The sequence below is a fragment of the Macaca thibetana genome, chromosome 1 (assembly GCF_024542745.1).
Source record: "Macaca thibetana thibetana isolate TM-01 chromosome 1, ASM2454274v1, whole genome shotgun sequence".
NCBI lineage: Eukaryota > Metazoa > Chordata > Mammalia > Primates > Cercopithecidae > Macaca > Macaca thibetana.
In genome coordinates, this window is record NC_065578.1 from 76,358,282 (window position 1) to 76,378,169 (window position 19,888).

General features: G+C 40.5%; 1 protein-coding gene across 3 annotated transcripts in view; it reads left to right on the top strand.

The window, feature by feature from the left end:
* Positions 1-18,959, top strand: part of ST6GALNAC5 (ST6 N-acetylgalactosaminide alpha-2,6-sialyltransferase 5) — a 190,188-nt gene extending 171,229 nt beyond the window's left edge. The window contains exons 4-5 of one of the 3 annotated variants that reach the window (XM_050805149.1): positions 1,745-1,852; positions 14,424-18,959. In XM_050805149.1, the coding sequence (XP_050661106.1) occupies positions 1,745-1,852; positions 14,424-14,655 (340 nt within the window). In that variant the 3' untranslated portion in view covers positions 14,656-18,959. Of the gene's footprint in view, positions 1-1,744; positions 1,853-14,423 lie in introns of those variants that run through there. The other 2 variants (XM_050805158.1, XM_050805168.1) reach the window with 2 other exon arrangements.
* The last annotated feature ends 929 nt before the right edge of the window (positions 18,960-19,888 follow it).

Consider the following 19,888-nt stretch of genomic DNA (forward strand, 5'->3'; position numbering starts at 1 on the left):
AGTCTCAAAGGTCTTATGAATATATAGCCTTCGTGAGAAAGAAGGAAAATCATTAATACCAAATGTAGGCTGAAGGTTTCTGAATTTCCTAATTCCTGCCCTGACCTCTGATGGTGGCCCCTACACAGCCCCCAGTAGCAGGGTGTTGGAAGAATTTTCTTCACGGTTGCTAAAAAGCACTGAAAGGAATGGTGAAATTATTTACCTTGTTTGCTCAACTTCGCAACTAAAAGAGGAGGAAGAGATGTCAATGTATCAACACAGCAAGCTTGGTGCTTTTCGTGCATGCTTGCTCATTTAGCTCTCAAATAGCCCAGGGACAGAGATTCCTATGCCTCCTTTACAGATAAGAAATGAAGGGTCAAAGATCAACAATAACTTGCCTCAGGTCATCCAGCTGGTTATGATAGAAACAGGTAAGATTCAGCCCATGTTATTCCCAGGAGCTTTTAAATGTGCTTCCTGGGATGTTACCAGGTCAAAATACAATGGAATAGGGGAATGAATGACCAAAGGGCTTAAGAAATAGAAAGTTGAAGCCATGATCCTCAGGGATAACTAAGCCACCCATGCTGTCAGGTATTGGACAAAATGAAGGACTCCTTCAAAATGTCCTTTCTCTCTCTCTCTCTCTCTCTTTCTTTTTTGGTCCTTATATGAAATGGAAATAATGATGCAAACTGATTGACAGAAGAAATTTTCCTTCTTCTCAAGGATGGGTGCTACACAGTGCAAATAGAAAAGCCTTCCTGCACCTCTGTTATTCACATCACAAATGGTGCTATGGCTGGGCAAAGTCAGACAGTCTGACCTTGGGGATAAGGTGTTTGAAACTGGCTAATGAGGCATGCCGTAAGCACTGAAGGAAAAGTAAAAGCAGCAACCCCCGAAGAATTGAAATTAATATCCACAGCAGTGTAGCATGGTAGGCTGAGTCATTCTCGCAGGGTCAAATTAGACCTTGGCGTTATGTCTCCACAGTTATCCTAAGGCGTAGCATATGGTAGAAGCTCATTACAGATGTCTGAATGGGAAAATTAATGAACGGTGGGGTGCACCAGTTCATTCCTTAAATTTTGTCAATTATTGGTCTCCTAATAAAAATTTTCTTATATGTAAAATGAAGCAAATATTCAGTTAAATAGAAGCATTCCTGTGGCTCTTTTCCTCTGGTCATTAGCCCATATCCAATTGAGTGTACCCTTCTTATGGAAAGACATTCAATCAAGATGTTGGTGTTAGTCTACTTGAAGGCAAGCTTTCACCCTAAGTTCAGTCAATCAACCAATTGATTAATAGATAAATACATGTGCATGTTTATTTATATTTAATAAGCTACTCATTATCTAGCCTGTTTGGCGAAGAAGGAGAATTTCTAGTTACTCAAGTGTTCTTGTTAAGAAAGAGTTGTTAAACGGGGACTGTCATAAGAAATTGAGTTGTGGTAACATATACACTTAAACACTGAAACACCGATCATCATCTTTGATGATGCAGAAGTCCCTTGAGCATCTTTTATTGTCACAAATTCAACATGAGCATCAACATCAATTATGACTGTACTGTGGAATATGGTGATGTTAGTAAGAGATGTCAATTTGGCAAAGTTCCAGATATTTACCAAATGGAGGGAGAGAGGGAGAGACTCTGTTTATAGTTAGCCTTACTCCAGAAAGAATTAAAGATGGTAGTGGGTATAATGGTTACTTTATCAGCTTGCAGACTTAATTATTGTTCCTTCCAGGAAGATATCCAACACTTGGCTCAGCACTGGCTGGTTCACAATGACAATTGCACTGGAGCTCTGTGACAGGATCAATGTTTATGGCATGGTGCCCCCAGACTTCTGCAGGTAGGATTTATTCTGCAAGTGTAAATCATCAGCCGTGTTGTGCAGGGTTTATAAATATCTGATTCTGAATATCAACCATGAAACATGTCTAACTATCTTCTTGAAGCAATTAATTAGCATGTCCCAAGTTCTCATTCTAGAAACAACAAACAGCATTTAATTATGTGATATAAAATATTGAAAGTTTTTATTTGTACTGCTGGAGAATAAATCCATCTTGTGGGCTTCATTTATCCTCTGAATATTTATCAGCCAAAAGTAATGCAATAATTGGCATAATATTAACGATGAGCAAGTATTAAGAAATATTAGTTTTACTCTCATTTCAAAGGAATGTGATAATTTTTTAATGAATTAAAGAGAGCAATTCCGTTGACAGTAAGACCTTTTTTCTAAAATTAAAATATTCCTCTGAGCCTCCTTCCCTTACCACATCAGTGGCCTGGGCTTGCACTTCTAAGGCCAAAAGCAAAGGCATAATTAATTTGAGGTGTCATTTTAATGGGAACATGCACACATCTCTGCTGCCACCTTAACTTTCCTCCTGGCATGTGCCCAGGCAGAGTTCAGGGCATACCACAGATGCACTCGGCAATATTCAGGGCCTGATTTTTGGAAGCCTGCTTGAAAACTCACCTGTAATTTAAAATAGTGAGGCCAGAAATCCCAGAAAATATCCTAGTTTTTGGGAATGCCTGATGGCCTGCATGTGGCCTGAATCCTGATCTTCAAATGGCAAAAGCTGGGGTGGGGGTCATTTTAAACTTGCTTTTTAAAATGCGTGCTTACTTACACCATCTGGTGTTTTATTTGTTTATTTTTTCTAACAATGTCTTGAAGGCCATGAGTCTTTAGGCAAAAGCTGCAATTTGGAGGTTTAAAGCAAAGACGAGAAACAGCATCTAATCATCCCATTACCATTTTGCCACTTTTCTGTCTTTTTAACCCAAAGATCCAACACAGCAACAATACTAATTGATATGGAAGACTCAGGCCACAAAGAAGGAGAGAGAAGTACAGACAGAGCAGACCTTTGATGTAAGGTCAGGGTCAGAAATGCTGGGGCTAGGCTACACAGGTGTAAAGCCTGGCCTGGTCACTTACCCACCTACTACGACCTTGAACAAGTCACTTAGTGTCTCTAGGTCTCAGCTTCCTCATCCATAGACGTGGATGTGATAATAATAGACTCTGCCTCAAAGGCCTGTAGGCAGAGTAAATAAGCTAATACATGTGAAATGCTTGGAACAGCGCCTAGTAAGTACATGGCAAGCACAAGGCAAGTTAGCTTGGATCCTCACCCAGTGCTGCCTCACTTAATTCACTGGCCCAGTGTCCCTGCTTAACAATCTATACTCAAAAAAGTAAGTAGAATGGCATAAAAAAGCAAACCGCCTCCTCAAACCAACAGGCTAACAGAGACAGTGAGAATGGTACTTATGGGCATGCAAAGAGCCATCAACGTTGATGGTTATACAGCAGATATAATTAAGCAATATTGCCATTAGGATGCCAGAAAGAAAAAGCATGAATAAATTGAAATGTTAATGACTTCAAGTGTTCAAGGAAATATTCCATTTATTATGGAAAACAAATGAAAGGCAAGTTAACCTGTCATTTCTCCTACTCAGAGTTAGTTCATCATGACTTCATGTACGGTAGGATGGAAACAATTTATGGAAAATACTAACAAAGAAATTAAGATAATGTCAATGCTTTATATATTGCCACTGGCTCCGTGTTTCTCTTCCTAAGCCATCATCCCCAAAGGTTTGATAGTTGTTTGCACAAGACGGTTTCAGCAAGAACTCTTCAAAAGGACCCCTATGCCCAAGTTCTGTCAGAGAAGTGGAGAGTGTCATGTGGAGGAAGGGTTCAGTGCTGGAGACAGCTTCCTGCTCAGTCATAAAGCCTATTTAAGGAAGGGTAAGAAAGAAGACCAGGAGTGGCACAGATGAATTCCCCCGTTCCATTCATCTGCATTTCCAGGACATGTTGACTGGACCACCGGGCATCCAGTTTCGAATTGTGGGGCCTTGAGCCTTGTTTTCCTTGTTTGTAAAATGGGTATAAGAAAATAAGAAGAAGAATAAGCAGGTCATGGTGAGAATTAAATGAGATAATAGATGTAGAGTGTTGGATGCAGCTCCTAGCACACAGTATTCAGGAAAGAGTATCAATATCATTAATATTAATAAGATATGTAAAATAATTTATATTATTAACATTATCCCAAGCACTTGAGAGTTTCCCTGAAAGATACCAAGAATTTTGAGCAGGGGGCTGGGCGTGGTGGTTCATGGCTGTAATCCCAGCACTTTGGGAGGCTGAGGCAAGCAAATTGCTTAAGCTCAGGAGTTCAAGACCAGCCTGGCCAACATGGCGAAACCCTGTCTCTACAAAAAATAGAAAAATTAGCCAGGCATGATGGTGTGCACCTGTAATCCCAGCTACTCGGGTGGTTGAGGCATGAGAATTGCTTGAATCTGGGAGGCGGAGAATGCAGTGAGCCGAGATCGTTCCACTGCCCTCCAGCCTGGGCGACAAAGTGAGGCTCTGTCCCCAAAAAAAAAAAAAAAAAAAAAAAAACTTAAGGGGGCTTCAAAGAAGAAGACACAGATCCTTGCCTCCTGGAAGCTTATAATAAGCCTTAACCATGCTAGAATATAAAGAACACAGCAAAGCCACTTACCATGTGACTATAAAAAGAGGCAGCTTTTGCAATCTTCATCTAAGAGTCAAATGAGTCTGTAAACAGTACCTTCCTCACCACCAGAGAATGGAAAAGCAACTGGTATGGTAGTCTGCTACTCATCTGACCATTCCCTCTTTTATATTTATTTTGAAAGAAGCAGAGAACTATTAGGGGCTGAAAACATGGTGCATGTATCATGAGCTCCATGGCTTAAGGAGGTAAGCTATCGCCAGGGCCAAAAATGGTTGTGGATGGTTTTGTGAGGTGGCAGAGCTCACACTGGCTGGGGCCACTGGAATATAGCCTCCCTGAGAGCAGAGCTTTGTGTGTTTAGTTCAGTGTTTGAGACCTAGAACACAAGACAGTAGATATTTACTCTCCTGGCATATGGCAGATACTTCATAAATATCAAGGGAATGAATGGTTGTGTCCTCTGCTCTCTGTAGTGCTATAGTAAAGTGTGTTGTGTATGGATAAAAATAACCATTTCTGCCTCTCAGAAACTCTGACCTTGAGAAAGTTACTTGAACTCACTGAGGCATAGTGACTGATACTGGGCAAGTTACCTAATGCTGCATCTCAGAAGCCTTACCTGCAAAATGGTGATGACAGTTATCATATAAACTCTTGCATTGTGAGTTTATATGATAATTGCATGAAGTCATATACGAAGAATGCTTAGCAAAGTCCCAGGGTCTGTTCAGTACACAGAAAGTTATGGGGTGAAGGGATTCACTGATCTGCAATTGTAGATACTCACTGGCGCATTTTACGGAACTGGCATTATGTGGCCTCCAGCTCCTTTCAGGGCATCTCATGGGCTGCTCAAAGTGTGCCTAGCCTTTCTATAGCTTCCCTAAAGTTCGCAGTGTCTCACTGCAATGAAGAGCTAGCCACATGGAGCAGATTTTAGCAGACAAAAAGAGAGCCAACTGTTCAGTTTGGGCAAATTAACCATTTCAGACCGTAAGACACAATTAGTACCCTCAAAAAAGTCACTAACTAAATAAACCACAAGCCTTTTATTCATTCCACTAACTCGTGTTGGGCACCAGGCAGGTAACCAGAGATGAATGAGACAGGGTCTCTGTCTTCAGTCGCCTGAGACTCACTTGACCACAGTTCAATCATGAGGTACAGAAGGTTACTCGAGGTGCCAGTGGGAGATGATGTTCACTCTCTGCCTGTCAGTAGCATCTGACCCACTGAGCTTTATTGGACCATCTGTCTCCAACTTTCAAACTAGACTCAGAGAAGTCCTTGCATTCCTCTGATTCTATCAGGTGGCACACGGATAAGAAGCTAGGACAACAGGAATATTGGACCCTTCCACCCTACTTGGTCAGGGGCAGACCCACTTGGCTCTGTTTGCATACGGGCTATTGTATAAGATTTCTTTTCAGCAGAAGATCCTTTGACAAATAAGAACTTTAACAACCTCTAGTCTAAGACACAACCATGCTGCTTTCCAATCTAAATCAAACTCTTTCACACTTTTCAGGAGAGTGGAATCATCACCTTCTTATTGTCCCAAAGAGAATGTCAGCTGTCATATGCATGGTGTGAGGGAGGGGAGGCAGTGGGACAGAGAGAGAAGAGCTGAATTATATCTTGGGGGTGCAAACAGCCAAGCAATCCGTGAGTGCCTGATCCCCAAGGGGAAGTATGGGTAGGCTGGAGAGTCATTTCCCATCTGCTGTCCTGGAGGTCTGCCTTCTCATCTCACCCAACGGGCCGGAGTTACTTCTAGGAGTCATTCATTGGCAAGAAAACTTCTGGTACCCACTTAAAGTATTAAGCCCATGGACTTCTTAGGAAGAAAGATAGCATCACATTTCATATTTAAAACCACAAATGGAAGTGGTGGACATATAAATGGCCAGGTGGCAGATGACAGACATATCTCATTCAAGATCTAGCAGAATCTAACTGACGCAAAGTCATTTGAATGGCATGCAGCATCTTTCATTTCGTACTGCGATAGCCTCCTGGACTGCTCTCTCCAACTCTTGTCTTCCTCTCCAAACATGACTGCCTTGCTAGATGACAAATCTAACTTCAGGGAGTTACTTAAAACTCCTGAGTGACCTCTTTCTGAGAAGAGTTCACACTCCCTATGTTAGCACACAAGACCTTCAAGTTATGGCTTCTGCATACCACTTTAGTCACATCTTCTCTATTGATGCAGATTTATGTGTTTATTTGTTTATTCAACCTTACTGAAAAACTCGTAAAGCAACTCACCCTACAGACACCTGTTCCTATGCCCTCAGTTTGGACTGCCCATCCCCTACTTCCTTAAGCTGGCTGGTTTCCCACCAGCTCTTCACTAATAACATTAATGGCTGATATTTGTTGTGCACATACCTCATGCTGGCTCTGTGCTTAACATGAACACATGCATTATTTCCTTGAGCCTTATAATAATCTTATGAGGTAAGCATCATTAATATCACCATTTTACGTAGAAAGCTTAAAGACATGAAACAGCTGCCCATGGTCATAGAGCAAATAAATAGCAGAGCTGGGATTTGAATATGATCTTCAGGGCTCAAGAGCCAATGCTCTTAATCCTTCAGTTCACTGTTTCAGATACAGCAGCCCTTCCTTCTCAGCTCTCCCTAGCCCTGTCTGAGTCAGACCTACTGGGCCCACTGGGCCTCCGTCTACCTCTGCCCTGTACCATCTCACTGATTGGTTTGTCCATCTCCTTTGTTTGACTCTAGGCTCCTTAAGAAGAGTCCCCTGTATCAATCCACATTTGTATCATTAGCACTTGTCATTGTGTCTGGCATAGAGTGTATCTTCAGTACAGATTAGTTCAATGAGAAACAAAAATAAGCCTTGTCCATGGGGGTGTTTAAGAGATTGATTCTAAACATTATTACTGCAACACCAAAAGTGCCAGGCACATTAAAACTCTAACTAGCAAATTCAGATTTTGAGGGGGCCCCAGAAGTCAATGGAGGCCACCTTGTTTTATTTTCAGCCAGAGCCAGCTCTGGGTACTCAAAGAGGGGCTCAGGCATCAGTCCCCCACCCTGCCTGTATCACCAGACTTCAGGCACATCAAAGTTCAGAAAGCTAGAGAAAATTAATGCCATGTTGCACCAGAGACAACATCAAAATATATTATTCTGTGGACAGTGGACTCTTAAATCATGCCGTATCCATACTGTAAGCCAAATTCATTCTCTCTAGATGGCCTATAAATTGCGTGAAAAGATCGGTTGTCGTTGCTTTCCAAACTAAGTTATGCTGAGTATTTAATCTCATTTTCCATTGTAAATTATTTGTGATAATAATGGGCCAAGCATTTAAATTCTACCTAATAATCTTATTTCTGGTCATACTTAGCACATTACCAAGTTTACAACTCTCTGTTACCCATCGTTTCTTGAGTATTAATTAGCGGGGTAATGATTCAGAGTGATCACTGTCATGGAACTAAATTAATATCTCATCTGTAATGTGAAGGACATCTCAAAGGTATCGTGAATATCAGAGAGTTGATGCTGCCAGAATTATTAGCTAGTGAACATTAATAAAGCTGCCAGCCTAACAGGGAAAGTTCTTACTTGGCGACAGTCCACCGGGTAGAATCGGAAGCTTACTTACAGAAGACGGGTGTGGAATGGCAATGCCACCCATGTGGTTTACGTTTTATGAAGTAGACTTAAAATATATGGTTGTGTTTCTTCCAGGGTGAGGGTGGGGCTTGGGTGATTCACTGTAGCTCTTTGTCCCATGAAGGGTGGGCAGCTGCAGGCTCTTGGTGCTCCATGCACCCAGACACACAATGCTATTCCATGGGCTTCCAAGGTATACAGCTCTTTTCCTCCCAAAAGAAGATCCAAGGACCAGAAATTAAGGCAGTAGAATAAGGGTGGCTCAGTGCACCTCCAGGACTGTGACAGATGCTTGGGAAGGACTGCTGCAAGAATATTTTCTTCTCAACACCTCATAGTGTCACCAAAGCCCCCAGTGCAAGCCAGTTGCAGAACAACCTAGCAGCTTCACAGCTATTAATTCAACTCTATTCTCTCTATTCTTCAAACATTTCCTGAGTACCTACTATATGCCAGGTACCGCACCAAGAATAGAAATGTGTTTAAAGAGAATGTCTAAGAGTTCTAGAAAGAGGCCAAGACACCATTCTTTCCTCAGGATATTTGCAGCCTTCTGCCTAGTCCAGCCCCAAACCCAGTGGGCAGGGTCAACCTAGATCATACTATAGGAGAGAAAAAGCAATTTCTTTTCCTCCTCCACCATAGGTTCTTTGCCGAGTCTCCTATGACAAAAGACAGATTAACGAGAGAAAAGCATACACATTTATTTAATATAAATTTTACGTGACACCAGAGCCTTCAGAAATGAAGAGCCAAAGAAACAGGGAGATCTCCTTATTTTTATGCTAAGTTTGATGAGGAAGTGGATAGTTGTGAAGAAGTAGGATTGGACAAAGAAGATGTGATCTAATGGTAATAAACCAGGGTGGGTGGGGGGAGGTAGCAAGGTCTGTTTGTTCAGATTCTTTTTGGCATTTCCTTGTCTTTGAGGATAGGGATGTTCCTTTCCTCCGGGTATATGGAGGGTACCACTGGAATGAAGGTTTACGACCTACTTTAGAGGAGGGCAAAGAAATCTTTTATGACCTGCATCAGAGGAGAAGGGTGAAGGGAGGCAAAAGTGATCTCCCTGCTTCTGTTGTTTCCTCAAATGCCAAGGTACCATATTTTGGAGCAACATGTCCTACACCTCGTCAGTACCCAGAAATGGAAGTGTCTTCCCTTGCTTGTTAGGGTTATGAGGTTTTTTTCAGTTGTAAAACTTAGCTTTAGAAGAGTCAAAAAGTGGAACGTTACAAACCCCTGCTGCCATTAGCACTGATGGGCAGAACTGTACATGAGCACAAAGCCTCTGTTTAACACCCTGAGCAGATCACAAGCACCACACACGGGGCTCCTCTGTAGCAAGAGCTCAGAGGAAAGCAGCAAGGACAAGCTGCTTTCAACCACACGCTGTTGATGCCCGCGAAACCTGGGTGCCGTTAGTACAGAAACCCCACCTGGGGGACAGGAGTTTTTCCGAGACACAGAACCTCACTCTTAAGAGTACAGAGTCTGGAGTCAACTGGCTTTGGTCCAAACCTTGGCTGCGAAACTTCAGTTTTCCTGTGCATGAGTTTCCTTGTCTGCAGAGTAGGGGTGCTAATAGTAACTCTCTGCTATAGTGTGGATATGTTTTGTTTGTTCCCACCAAATCTCATGTTGAAATTTGATCCTCAATGTTGGAGGTGGGGCCTAGTGGCAGGTGTTTGGGTCATGGGGGCAGATCCCTCATGAATAGATTAGTGTCCTCCCTGGGGTGGGGCATGAATGAGTTCTCATTTTGTTTGCTCCCAACAGAGCTAGTTGTTAAAAAGAGCCTGGCACCTCTCCCTTTCTCTTCTTCCTCTCTCGCCTTGTGATCTCTGCACACGCCAGCCAGCTCCCCTTCACTTTCTGCTAGGGGTGGAAGCAGCCTGGGGCTCTCGCCAGATGCCCAATCTTGAATTTTTCCAGACGTCAGAATCATGAGCCAAATAAGCCTTTTTTCTTTATAAATTACCCAGACTTGGGTATTCTTTTATAGCAACGCAAAATGGACTGACACTCTCTTATAGGGGTGTTGTAAGGACTAAATAAGTGAGTATATGTGGAGTGCCGAGCACTGTGCTCTGAGCTGAAATGGTCAACTCCAGCAGCTTGGATGGACAATGAGTGAGGTTGTGTGCTGAAAGCCAGGCAGTGGACTGTCTCCCTGGGCGTCAGATGCTCCCTATCAAACGGGGGCTGCAATATTTGCCTCAGAGGGCTGATGGGGATGTAAAGGAGCTCACACCAGTTAAGCACAGAGGTTGAGCAGGTACTTACAAAATCAGTTGTCTCAAACTTGGCTGCATATTAGAATCTCAAGGAGCTTTCCACCATTAGAATCTTCTAAGGAGCTTTGTTGTTATGATATGTATTATTTAAAAATATATGTTTATTTTTGTTTTAAATCATCTTAGAGTTACAGAAAGATTGCAAAAATAGTATTGAGAGTTCATATAACCTTTATCCAGCTTCCGCTAAAGCGGATTTGCGTTCCTGTGGTCCAATTATCAAAAGTAAGAAATTAACATCAGTACAATGGTCAGCTAAACTACATTTTACCAGTTTCTCTACTAATGTCCTTTATCTCCTCCAAGAACGAATCCAGGTTCCCTTTGCATTTATTTATCAGGTGTCCTTAGTCTCTAAATCCATGGCGGTTCCTCAGGCTTTCCCTGCATTTCATGACACTTTTGACGAGTACTAGTCAGGTATTTCGTAGAATGTCCCTCAATTGGGGTTTATCTAATGTTTTTCTGTGCTTAGATTGAGGTTATGCATTACTGGGAAGGATACCACAGAAGCCATAGGCCCTTCCCAGAATCTCATAACAGGAAGTATGTGATGTCCGTATGTCTTATTACTGGCAATGTTAACCTTCATCACTTGGTTAAGGTAATGTCTGCTGGGCTTACCCATTGTAAAGTTACTGTTTTTCCCTTTGTCATTAATAAATAACTTGGGAGAGATACTTTCAGGTTATGCAGATAGCCTATTTCTCCTCATCTTTTTCCCCATTAATATCCCATTCATTGGTGCATCTTGCCTGCAACAATTACTGCAACGTTCTGAGGATGGTTTCCTAGTCCCTCATTCTTTCTACATTGTTTATTGGAATTTTTCTGTCATGAAATGCTGTTTCTTCTCCTCCATTTATTTATTCAGTTATTTACTGAAATTATCATGGACTCATGGATATTTATTTTATTTTATTGGTTTTATAATCCAATACTGACATTTTTTATTTTGATTCAAACCTAAGACACTTTCTAAAATACCTGTGCCTGAGTTCCTCTCCAAGTCATCCGAACCAGAGTCTAGAGGGATGGAGCATAGGTATTTCCTTAAAGCTCCCCAAGTGCACTAAGTGTTAGTTCCCTCACTCTCCCCACCTGCTCCCTCTAAAAAGAAAAAAAAAAAAATTCTTCCTCACATCATTCTGCAGGGCTTGTTCTCAAACTGGCTGTCAGAATGTGGATGGCAGGCTGCAGCCACTTGGGGAACCGGCTCTGTGGTCATCTCCATTCCTGCCTCCCCAGCCCACATATCCTTTCCTTCAGCTTACCGGGCCCACAATGGGAACTTGAGCACCAGAATCCCTTTTACAACTGCTTCCTCGTGTGGAAATTCTGCTGATGTTTATCATAGTTTTCACTGAGGTCAGGTGAAGGAAGAAAAAACTAGGGCAGCCTTTAGAAAGTCAGGTTTGAGAAAAGACCCAAGGAAGTAAGACCTTCAGCTAGGAGTGTCTTTCTAAATGGCATAGTGAATTTAGTGAATTCCAGCTGATGGCAGGCTCACAGCTGGGGGAGATGTTCCTGCAGTTTCCAGCTCTGCCTTCCGACTCCCAGAAAGCACTTTTCTGATGCTTAGACAGAGTTTTAACATGTGGAAACAACTCGCTTACATGAATAACTTATCTTGACACCTCTGAAATCACAGTAACCAAATATGTAAATTTAATTCTCCTTTTAGTGGATCAATATAGAGTCAGATAAGTTTTTTTCCAAAGAGATGGTCTTCTTGAATAAGGAAATTGATCCTATAGCATCTTTAGCTGGTTTCCAATTACCCTCCACTCCTAGGTGCCAAATCAATCTCATGATATTTTTAGAAACCTAATTGTTTCTTTAGTCAGATTGATGCCAATAAAATGTCCAAAACTTAGATGAATCAGATTTAAAAAGTGATTTGCGATGGAACAAAAGCTTAACCCCAGGCATACCATGGCAACATGAAATTGGCATGGTTCCCCCAATTTATGCCATATGAATATGGGAAGATATGTCTCACAAATTCTTATTTTTTTCTTCGTAGTGGTCAGCTTCAACCTGAATTTTTGTTAGCAGGCATTCTCTGTATTGAAAACACATTCTATTAAAATTTTAATGGGATTCCAATTTCTAGGGTAAGTAAATTAATAAAATCTGCAATAACTAGTCAGGAAAGGATCCAGTGTTTCACTATAGAGCATAGAGATAATTCCAAGACAAGCATATTAGAGATGCAAAGTGTTAATTTAGCATAGCATCCAAGCCAGGATAAGGAATGTTTAGATGCTGCATGACAAAAATAAATCTCTCTTCCTGGAAGAACTTTAACCTAAGAGGAGAAACAGCTCAAAGGTTTATTGTTGTCAGAGCCACAAACATGACACCCCTCTTGATAAAAGACTTCAATCCCTGACCCCAGTAAAGTTGCTACTCTAAAAGCTATTTGTGTATTGATCTCCTCTGAAGAAAACAAATAGGTGTCTGGCAGGATGAGCATCTTTGGGAAACCAAGTTATTATACTTAGAGGAGAGCCCAGGTGACCAAAGTGGGAACCCTAGGGCATCAGGCTCTGAAAGATGATTTGCAAGATGCTGAGAAGCCTGGGTCTTCTCTTCTTAGTCTCTGCAACAAGGCCAGTTGCTGAGCATAGCTCAAATTAGGAGAGTTTGTCTGCCAAGAAACCTTGACTAATCTTACCATTCATTCTTCAAAAGACAGAAGAGGTGGGGTAGATTAGCCTATTATAGAAACCAGTCTGAGACCAAAACTCTTTGGTGTGTAAATATTGTATTAACCCTAAAACAAGGGCACCTACCACCCCCACATATTAACCCTGTGCACACATCTTGAAGAAATGAGCTAGTGTTTCCTGTTTGAGGCTGAGACAGAGATATAGAGGCAGAAAAACACTTGGAGATTCTCAGGCCACCAAGCAAGGACTGAGGATGTAGAGTTTCTGGACTAAAATACTGTAGACTTTGAGTACATAGGCCATCTGAAGTGCCAAAAGAAAAATTGTGGCCTCTTGCTTTCTGTCTTCCTTTTTCTCCCATAGGATCAAGCTAGGATAATCAACTTTCCATACTCAGAGAAGAAAGTGTCTTTAGAAGTTTGCTGTTTAGCTGCTAATTCTATATACATTTCTTTCAACAACAGAATTTTTAAAATTATTTATTGAGCACCTACCAGGGACTATTCTAGGAATAAGACAAAACACTGCCATCATGAACACCCAATAAACAAGTAAACAGTAACAACAATTTCAGAGAGCAATTGATGCTATAAAGAAAATGAATTCAAGTGAGATGAAGTGAGGGGAGCAAGTGTCAGGTAAGGCCTCTCAGAGAAGGATATTATTTGAGCTGACACCCAATGGTGAGGAATGAACTCAGAGTATTCCAGGCAAGTGACTGCCATCAAGTGCAAAGGCCCTGAAGTAGGGATGAGCATGGCAGAGTTGACCGGAAAGGCCAGTATGGTGGGAACATAGTGAACAAGGCTGAGTGGATTAGGAGAAGACTTGGAAGAGGAGCCACATCATAATGCACCCCAGCAGACATGCTCTCTGTATAACTGGAAGCATCTGGAAGCTTAGTGTAGTGGGGAATGGGAATGACATATTTTGTTTTGGTAATATCTCTACAGCTGCATGTGGTAAATAGACAGTAAGAAAAGTGAAAATAATACTATTGTGACTCATTAATATGTAGGGTCTAACTCTGAGGAGACTGAACATTCTGCAGCTGATTTTCAATCTTTTTGATGAAAATGATGGTCACTGATTTTATTTCACCACCTCAAAACCTCTCCACTTCCTTACTGTGTAATCAGAAAAACCATTTGTCGAAACTCATTTAACTAGAAAATACAATTTGTGTTTATCAGCTTATTAAAGATAACATCTTACCTCAATCAGTCAAAGGAAAAAAATTTTCCTTTAATCAGTTATCTCAATTTCCTCCTACAGGGATCGCAATCACCCTTCAGTACCTTATCATTATTATGAACCTTTTGGACCTGATGAATGTACAATGTACCTCTCCCATGAGCGAGGACGCAAGGGCAGTCATCACCGCTTTATCACAGAGAAACGAGTCTTTAAGAACTGGGCACGGACATTCAATATTCACTTTTTTCAACCAGACTGGAAACCAGAATCACTTGCTATAAATCATCCTGAGAATAAACCTGTGTTCTAAGGACTGAGCGTGCCAGACTGTAATCCCAAGTATTCACTGCATCAGACACCGAGACCCTGAACTTCCTGAGCTACCAGACAGGAAAGGGTAGCAGAAAACAGCTTCACTCCTCAGGAAGTACCATGGACAGATGCCTACCAGGCGTGACAAAGCAGTGCAGTTGGATTGTAAGGAAAAATTCCAGAATTAATGCATTCTAATGAGTGTTGTCCCCTTCAATGGTGTTACTTAGGAGCTGAACACTCAATTCAGTTATACCACTATGGCTAAAAACATTTTGGATCTCTTAGTATTGCCTTTGAAACTGCAACATAAGCAACTCAACAATATTAGTTGCATTCCTTTATAGAAACACCGTGTCAAAGACATTTTTCTATCAAGTTGTATTCTTTCCTGTTCTATAACCTTTGTTATCTGTTAGACTGTGTATGTGTGATTTGTAAAAAGCAGGCTGAAACTATGGACATGATTTCTGAAGAGCACATCTCCACTGACTTTCATAAAGCAAATGTCCAATATTTATTTATTGAGAGTTTTTTAGTGCAATCTAGGCCAGTATTTTTATAGATTATGATTATGTGGTAATTTATCCTTCCTAACTCTTTAATCCTGAATGATGGTTGGAAATGGCCTAGAATTGGGTTACTCTGTTCACAATGCTCATTGTTAGCATGCAATTGGTATTTGACTTGGAAATGTTGTGTTGTATTTTTTGAACCCCTAGGCTTCAGGAAAACTGTTCTTTTATAGAAAGAATAGCAATGGCATTTTCTAATGTGCAGAAATGTTCCAAAAGGACGAAATTGAAAACCAAAACCTATGTTATTAAAACACGAAGATGCTAACAAGAGAAATTTAAAGGTAGTTTTCTTTAGTAATAATTGATGTGAGTGTCCTCTCTTGAGCCCTGGATTCCTCTTTGGCAGAATGATGTCACTGTACCAGAAAACCTCTTAGGTTTCATCCCAAATCTAAACTTGTGGCCTTCTGTTGACCCATTTGAAGACTCTGCACTTGGAGTAATGGGGTCCCAACCTTATTTTGGGGGGCCTTATCTACATTCATATTACTTATCTCACTCTTGTGGTTAAAACTACACTTCTTCCTCAGTCCACATGGGCTAAAATCTACCCCCTGCTTCTCTCGAAGCATCACCATCCACCTCTTCCCCAGCCTCTCAACACAAAAACACAGGATAGACACACACACACAAAAGGCATACTTCCAAGGGGTTCCCTGGCTACAAGAGCACAGAGCTGCCCTTCTGTGAGGAAAAGAGACTACAAGGACATGCCCTATCATTCGACTCATTGATGCTATGAACTATTTAGACTCACTACAAATCTTCTTAGATTATATTCATTACCATTCCATGGTCTGAAGGAGTATAAAGGACTAATTTTATTCAGAGCCAAGATAAATTCATATTACAGATTTTTATTAAAACAAGTAATATTGTTCAAAAATAGTCTCATAAATATACTAGTGTTTTCTTTACACATGACTCAGAAGGCATTAGAGAAACTAATTTGAAGGCACCAGCAAATATTATGTATGAAGACTGACATTGTTTTACAGACATGACCTGGCTTGTGATTAAAGAAGCTTTATCACATTACCACGTCTTTCCCTTTTCTTAATTAGTACACTAACTAGTACTATTAATTCTATGGAGTACTGTTGTTAAAATGCAAACATAATCAGGGTACTCACATAACATAATCAAAGTTGATATTGTTGAGTGTGACTTGGGCTGTTCAAAGCCAGTAAGGGTGAAATGGCTGTCCAAAACATACTGGAATATGTTCTTTAAGTTTTCTAATAGTTTTTAAAGGGACTATGAATTTTATTCCAACACATTGTCTTCCACAGCATGGACTCTGAACACATCGTATTTTATCAACATATGAAAAAGTGTATAAATTTTATACAATTTACTTATAGACCACCTTTATAATCACTTGAAGAGATTATGTTGCTCAAACATAAGTGGCTCCTTTGACAATTTCTGTATTTGTGGAAATTTGGAAAGGCATAGTTTCGATATGTAAGAATGTAATTATATTGCCTCATCTAATAATATCTCACATATCTGTGTATCTTCAGATTTTAGATTTTCTTTAAGAAAAAACCATCATGGTAGCTCCATCTTGTTTGTAACTTCTCCCTCTCAAATACTCAAAAGAATGAAAAGAGACCAAATTCGGAAAATCCTGGCTTCACTGGGAATGTTTTAAATCTACATGTAGCTAGGATATGTGATTTCATATTGTTAAAAAATGTGGTGTATACAAGTGTAAAAATTACCACTTGCAAAGTGGTTTTATTATAGCATTAAAGAAAATGACTAGAATTCTGATAGATTGTGCTGATGAACCTGGTTGTGGGCAATTGAATTCTTGTCTTGCCACGACCATTTCATGACTGTCAGTCTTAACACTATTCAACACCATTAAATATAAACTCTGATATAAAAGATGACTACAGAACCATGTTTATAGACCTCAGTGATTTCAGTGTCTGATTGTGTTTGAAGCCTAAGTCATACTCGTTATGTTACATACCTTTTTCCTCTCTCCCAGCTGTGTCATCAGCTCCCTCCTAGCTTTTAAGACCACAGTAATACAATGCCACAGCTGGCCGATCCATGGCTTCTGTTATTTCAACACAAGAACATTTGGCAGAGGCCATTACAATAGATAGCCATTATGGGCAAAGATACAGGAATTTGCAAACAAAATCAATCACTTCAAATGGCCCATAAAAAGAGGAATCTCAGATTTAATATTCTACAGTAAATATTCACCCAAGAAAGCATACATTAAAAGAACATTAGGAGGTAAATATTCAGCATGCTGCGTGGGGACTTAGCTGTGTGATTTCCATTACCGTTAATGGGCGTTTTCAACTAAGTCCCTGTGCTTCGCTAACCCTGGTGTGTACTCCTAAGGGCTACACATAAAACCTGAACAATTCAGGGACTTCTGAGGTCGTCAGATTTCAGAGTAAGATCTTTTCTTTTTAAAAAAAAAATAGATGAAAGCAAAACACAATGTACTGTACCTAAAAGAGAAATTTGTGTAGTCTCTCACAATCCTTAGGTTACTACCAGATTTGTGTATCATTTGTTTTCTGAAGTTCTCTCCATTACTGATCTGTTTGAATGACATGAGCATGGAGGGAAATAATCTCATTTTGAAATAAAAACTCTCCTCAAAAATTAAAATTACCAACTTAGAAGATAATGAATGCTGAGTAAAAGTAGAAGGAGAAAGTTGAACTTCTGTTAGGATTAAGACAGTGTTATTTAAAGGCATATGCACCCATTTGGTACCTGACTAAATATTTGTCCTTGTGTAAGAGCAAACTCATTTCAGAAATATATCCTGAATTCCACCAGGGTGATGCTTCAAATTGTTAAATAAACCTACTCTGAGAGAAGGGTCCATGTTCCTATTCTCTCTCTGCAGTGTTAGGAGGTGATGTTAACACTCTGTATGTTTTGTGTCTGACCCAATCATTTCTTCCATTCTCATTGCTTCTCTCTTAAACCTCATTGTATCTCTTTATTGTCATTTTCTCCCGATTGTCTTCTTTTGTCTACAGTGTGCTTTTTAAAACCAGCAGACTTTGGGACTGTTAAGGTCTTCCTTGTAAGTTTTTAAACTAAAAATCTATCTGGGGAACAGATTTGGGGTAGGTCCTACCAGAGTAATAACCATGGTAGGTGGGAGGACTATATCTGGCTACCATACCTGGTACTTCAGAAGTACCATTATGGTTTGCCCAGAGCCAAGTGGGGAGTGAAGAAGAGGGGTCCCCAAGACACAGACTTCAATGCTAAAACTAGGGAAGCCCTGGGCTCCATGACAGTGGCTCACACTATCAGAAGACCATCTCAAAGAAAACTATAATAATAAGCCCTGGAGGGCAGGATGTGTGAACCAATTGCCTAGGTGTTAGCACATGCCAGAGGTACTTTGGAATGGAAAGAGGTGAGAGTGTCTCAAGGTTTAAAAATGAGCAAGTGTAGCCCCTCTTTGGTAGCTCACTCATCCCACCTTCTCAGGGTATTGAAATGCAAATGCAAAAAGGCTGAAACCCTGTTTGTTTCTACTCAGTGCCCTAATATTATATACTACCTTGAATTGTCCTTTGTCTTTTTATGTATGTGTACTGTTAGTCTATTTAGATTGTAAGCTCCTTGAGGGCAGAGACTCTTTCTCCTTTGTCTCTGTAGCCTATACCTAGTATAGTGCCTTGCACACAATAGGCGCTCAATAAATGTCTGTTGTTCATGATGACCTCTTAATGTTGACCCATTGGATTGGTAATTATGTATAAACACATCCTTCTATTTTAAAAGTATAAGAAATGCAATATGTTGTGACATAGTAAAATTTTAAGTGGGTTTTTATAGGGTTAGTTCTTAAACCTGTAATGTTTTTAATCAACAGAGCTGACCTAGATTTCAGTAGGATAATGTTGCTGAATTCATTATGTTTGCTAATGCTGGCTGTACTGAGCACACAGGTGAAGTAAAGTTCAGCAAGCTTTGTGTTTTCGCTGTTAGTGAACTGCTCTTAGCACAAATTAAATTTAATATTGACAAATGCTATACCATCTGCAGAAAGGCAGAAGAACAGCTTGGGCTCTGACTTCTGTGGTTCAACAACAAAAGGAAGGCTAAAATGAGACAGGTTATAACCTGCTTTAAACTTGACAGCTTTCTAAAGCTGCTAGGAATCCAACTGGTGGTTATTGAAGGTCTATAAAAATTAAGTATACATTTATCTTAAAAACTAAATGAAACAAACAAACCAAAAAACATTTTGTTTCCATGAAGCAGATCCAAAATGGTTTCATCTCACCAGAATATGAAGGGAAAGGAGAACCCTTGGGAAAAGCTGTCCTCAGGCGGAGCATCGCAGGCTCCTGAATCACCACCTGGCCAGAACTTGATGTTTGGTTACCTCCCAGCTACAGGAGAGGGCAACAGGCAGGCAGTAAAGGTGAGTCAGCTGCCACCTTTACTTCTACAAAGGACCATATTATTCCCTTCTTGAGCATGCGGACACTCTAGTATTCCTCTTTCATCATCTACTCTTCCACATACTTATTTAAATGTGCGATCTCAATTTCATTTTTTAAAGCATAGGAAAAGGGCTAGAAGATACTAAACCGAGAAAAGTGCTTATTTCTAAATGGAGAGGATCACAGATTTTCTAGCTTT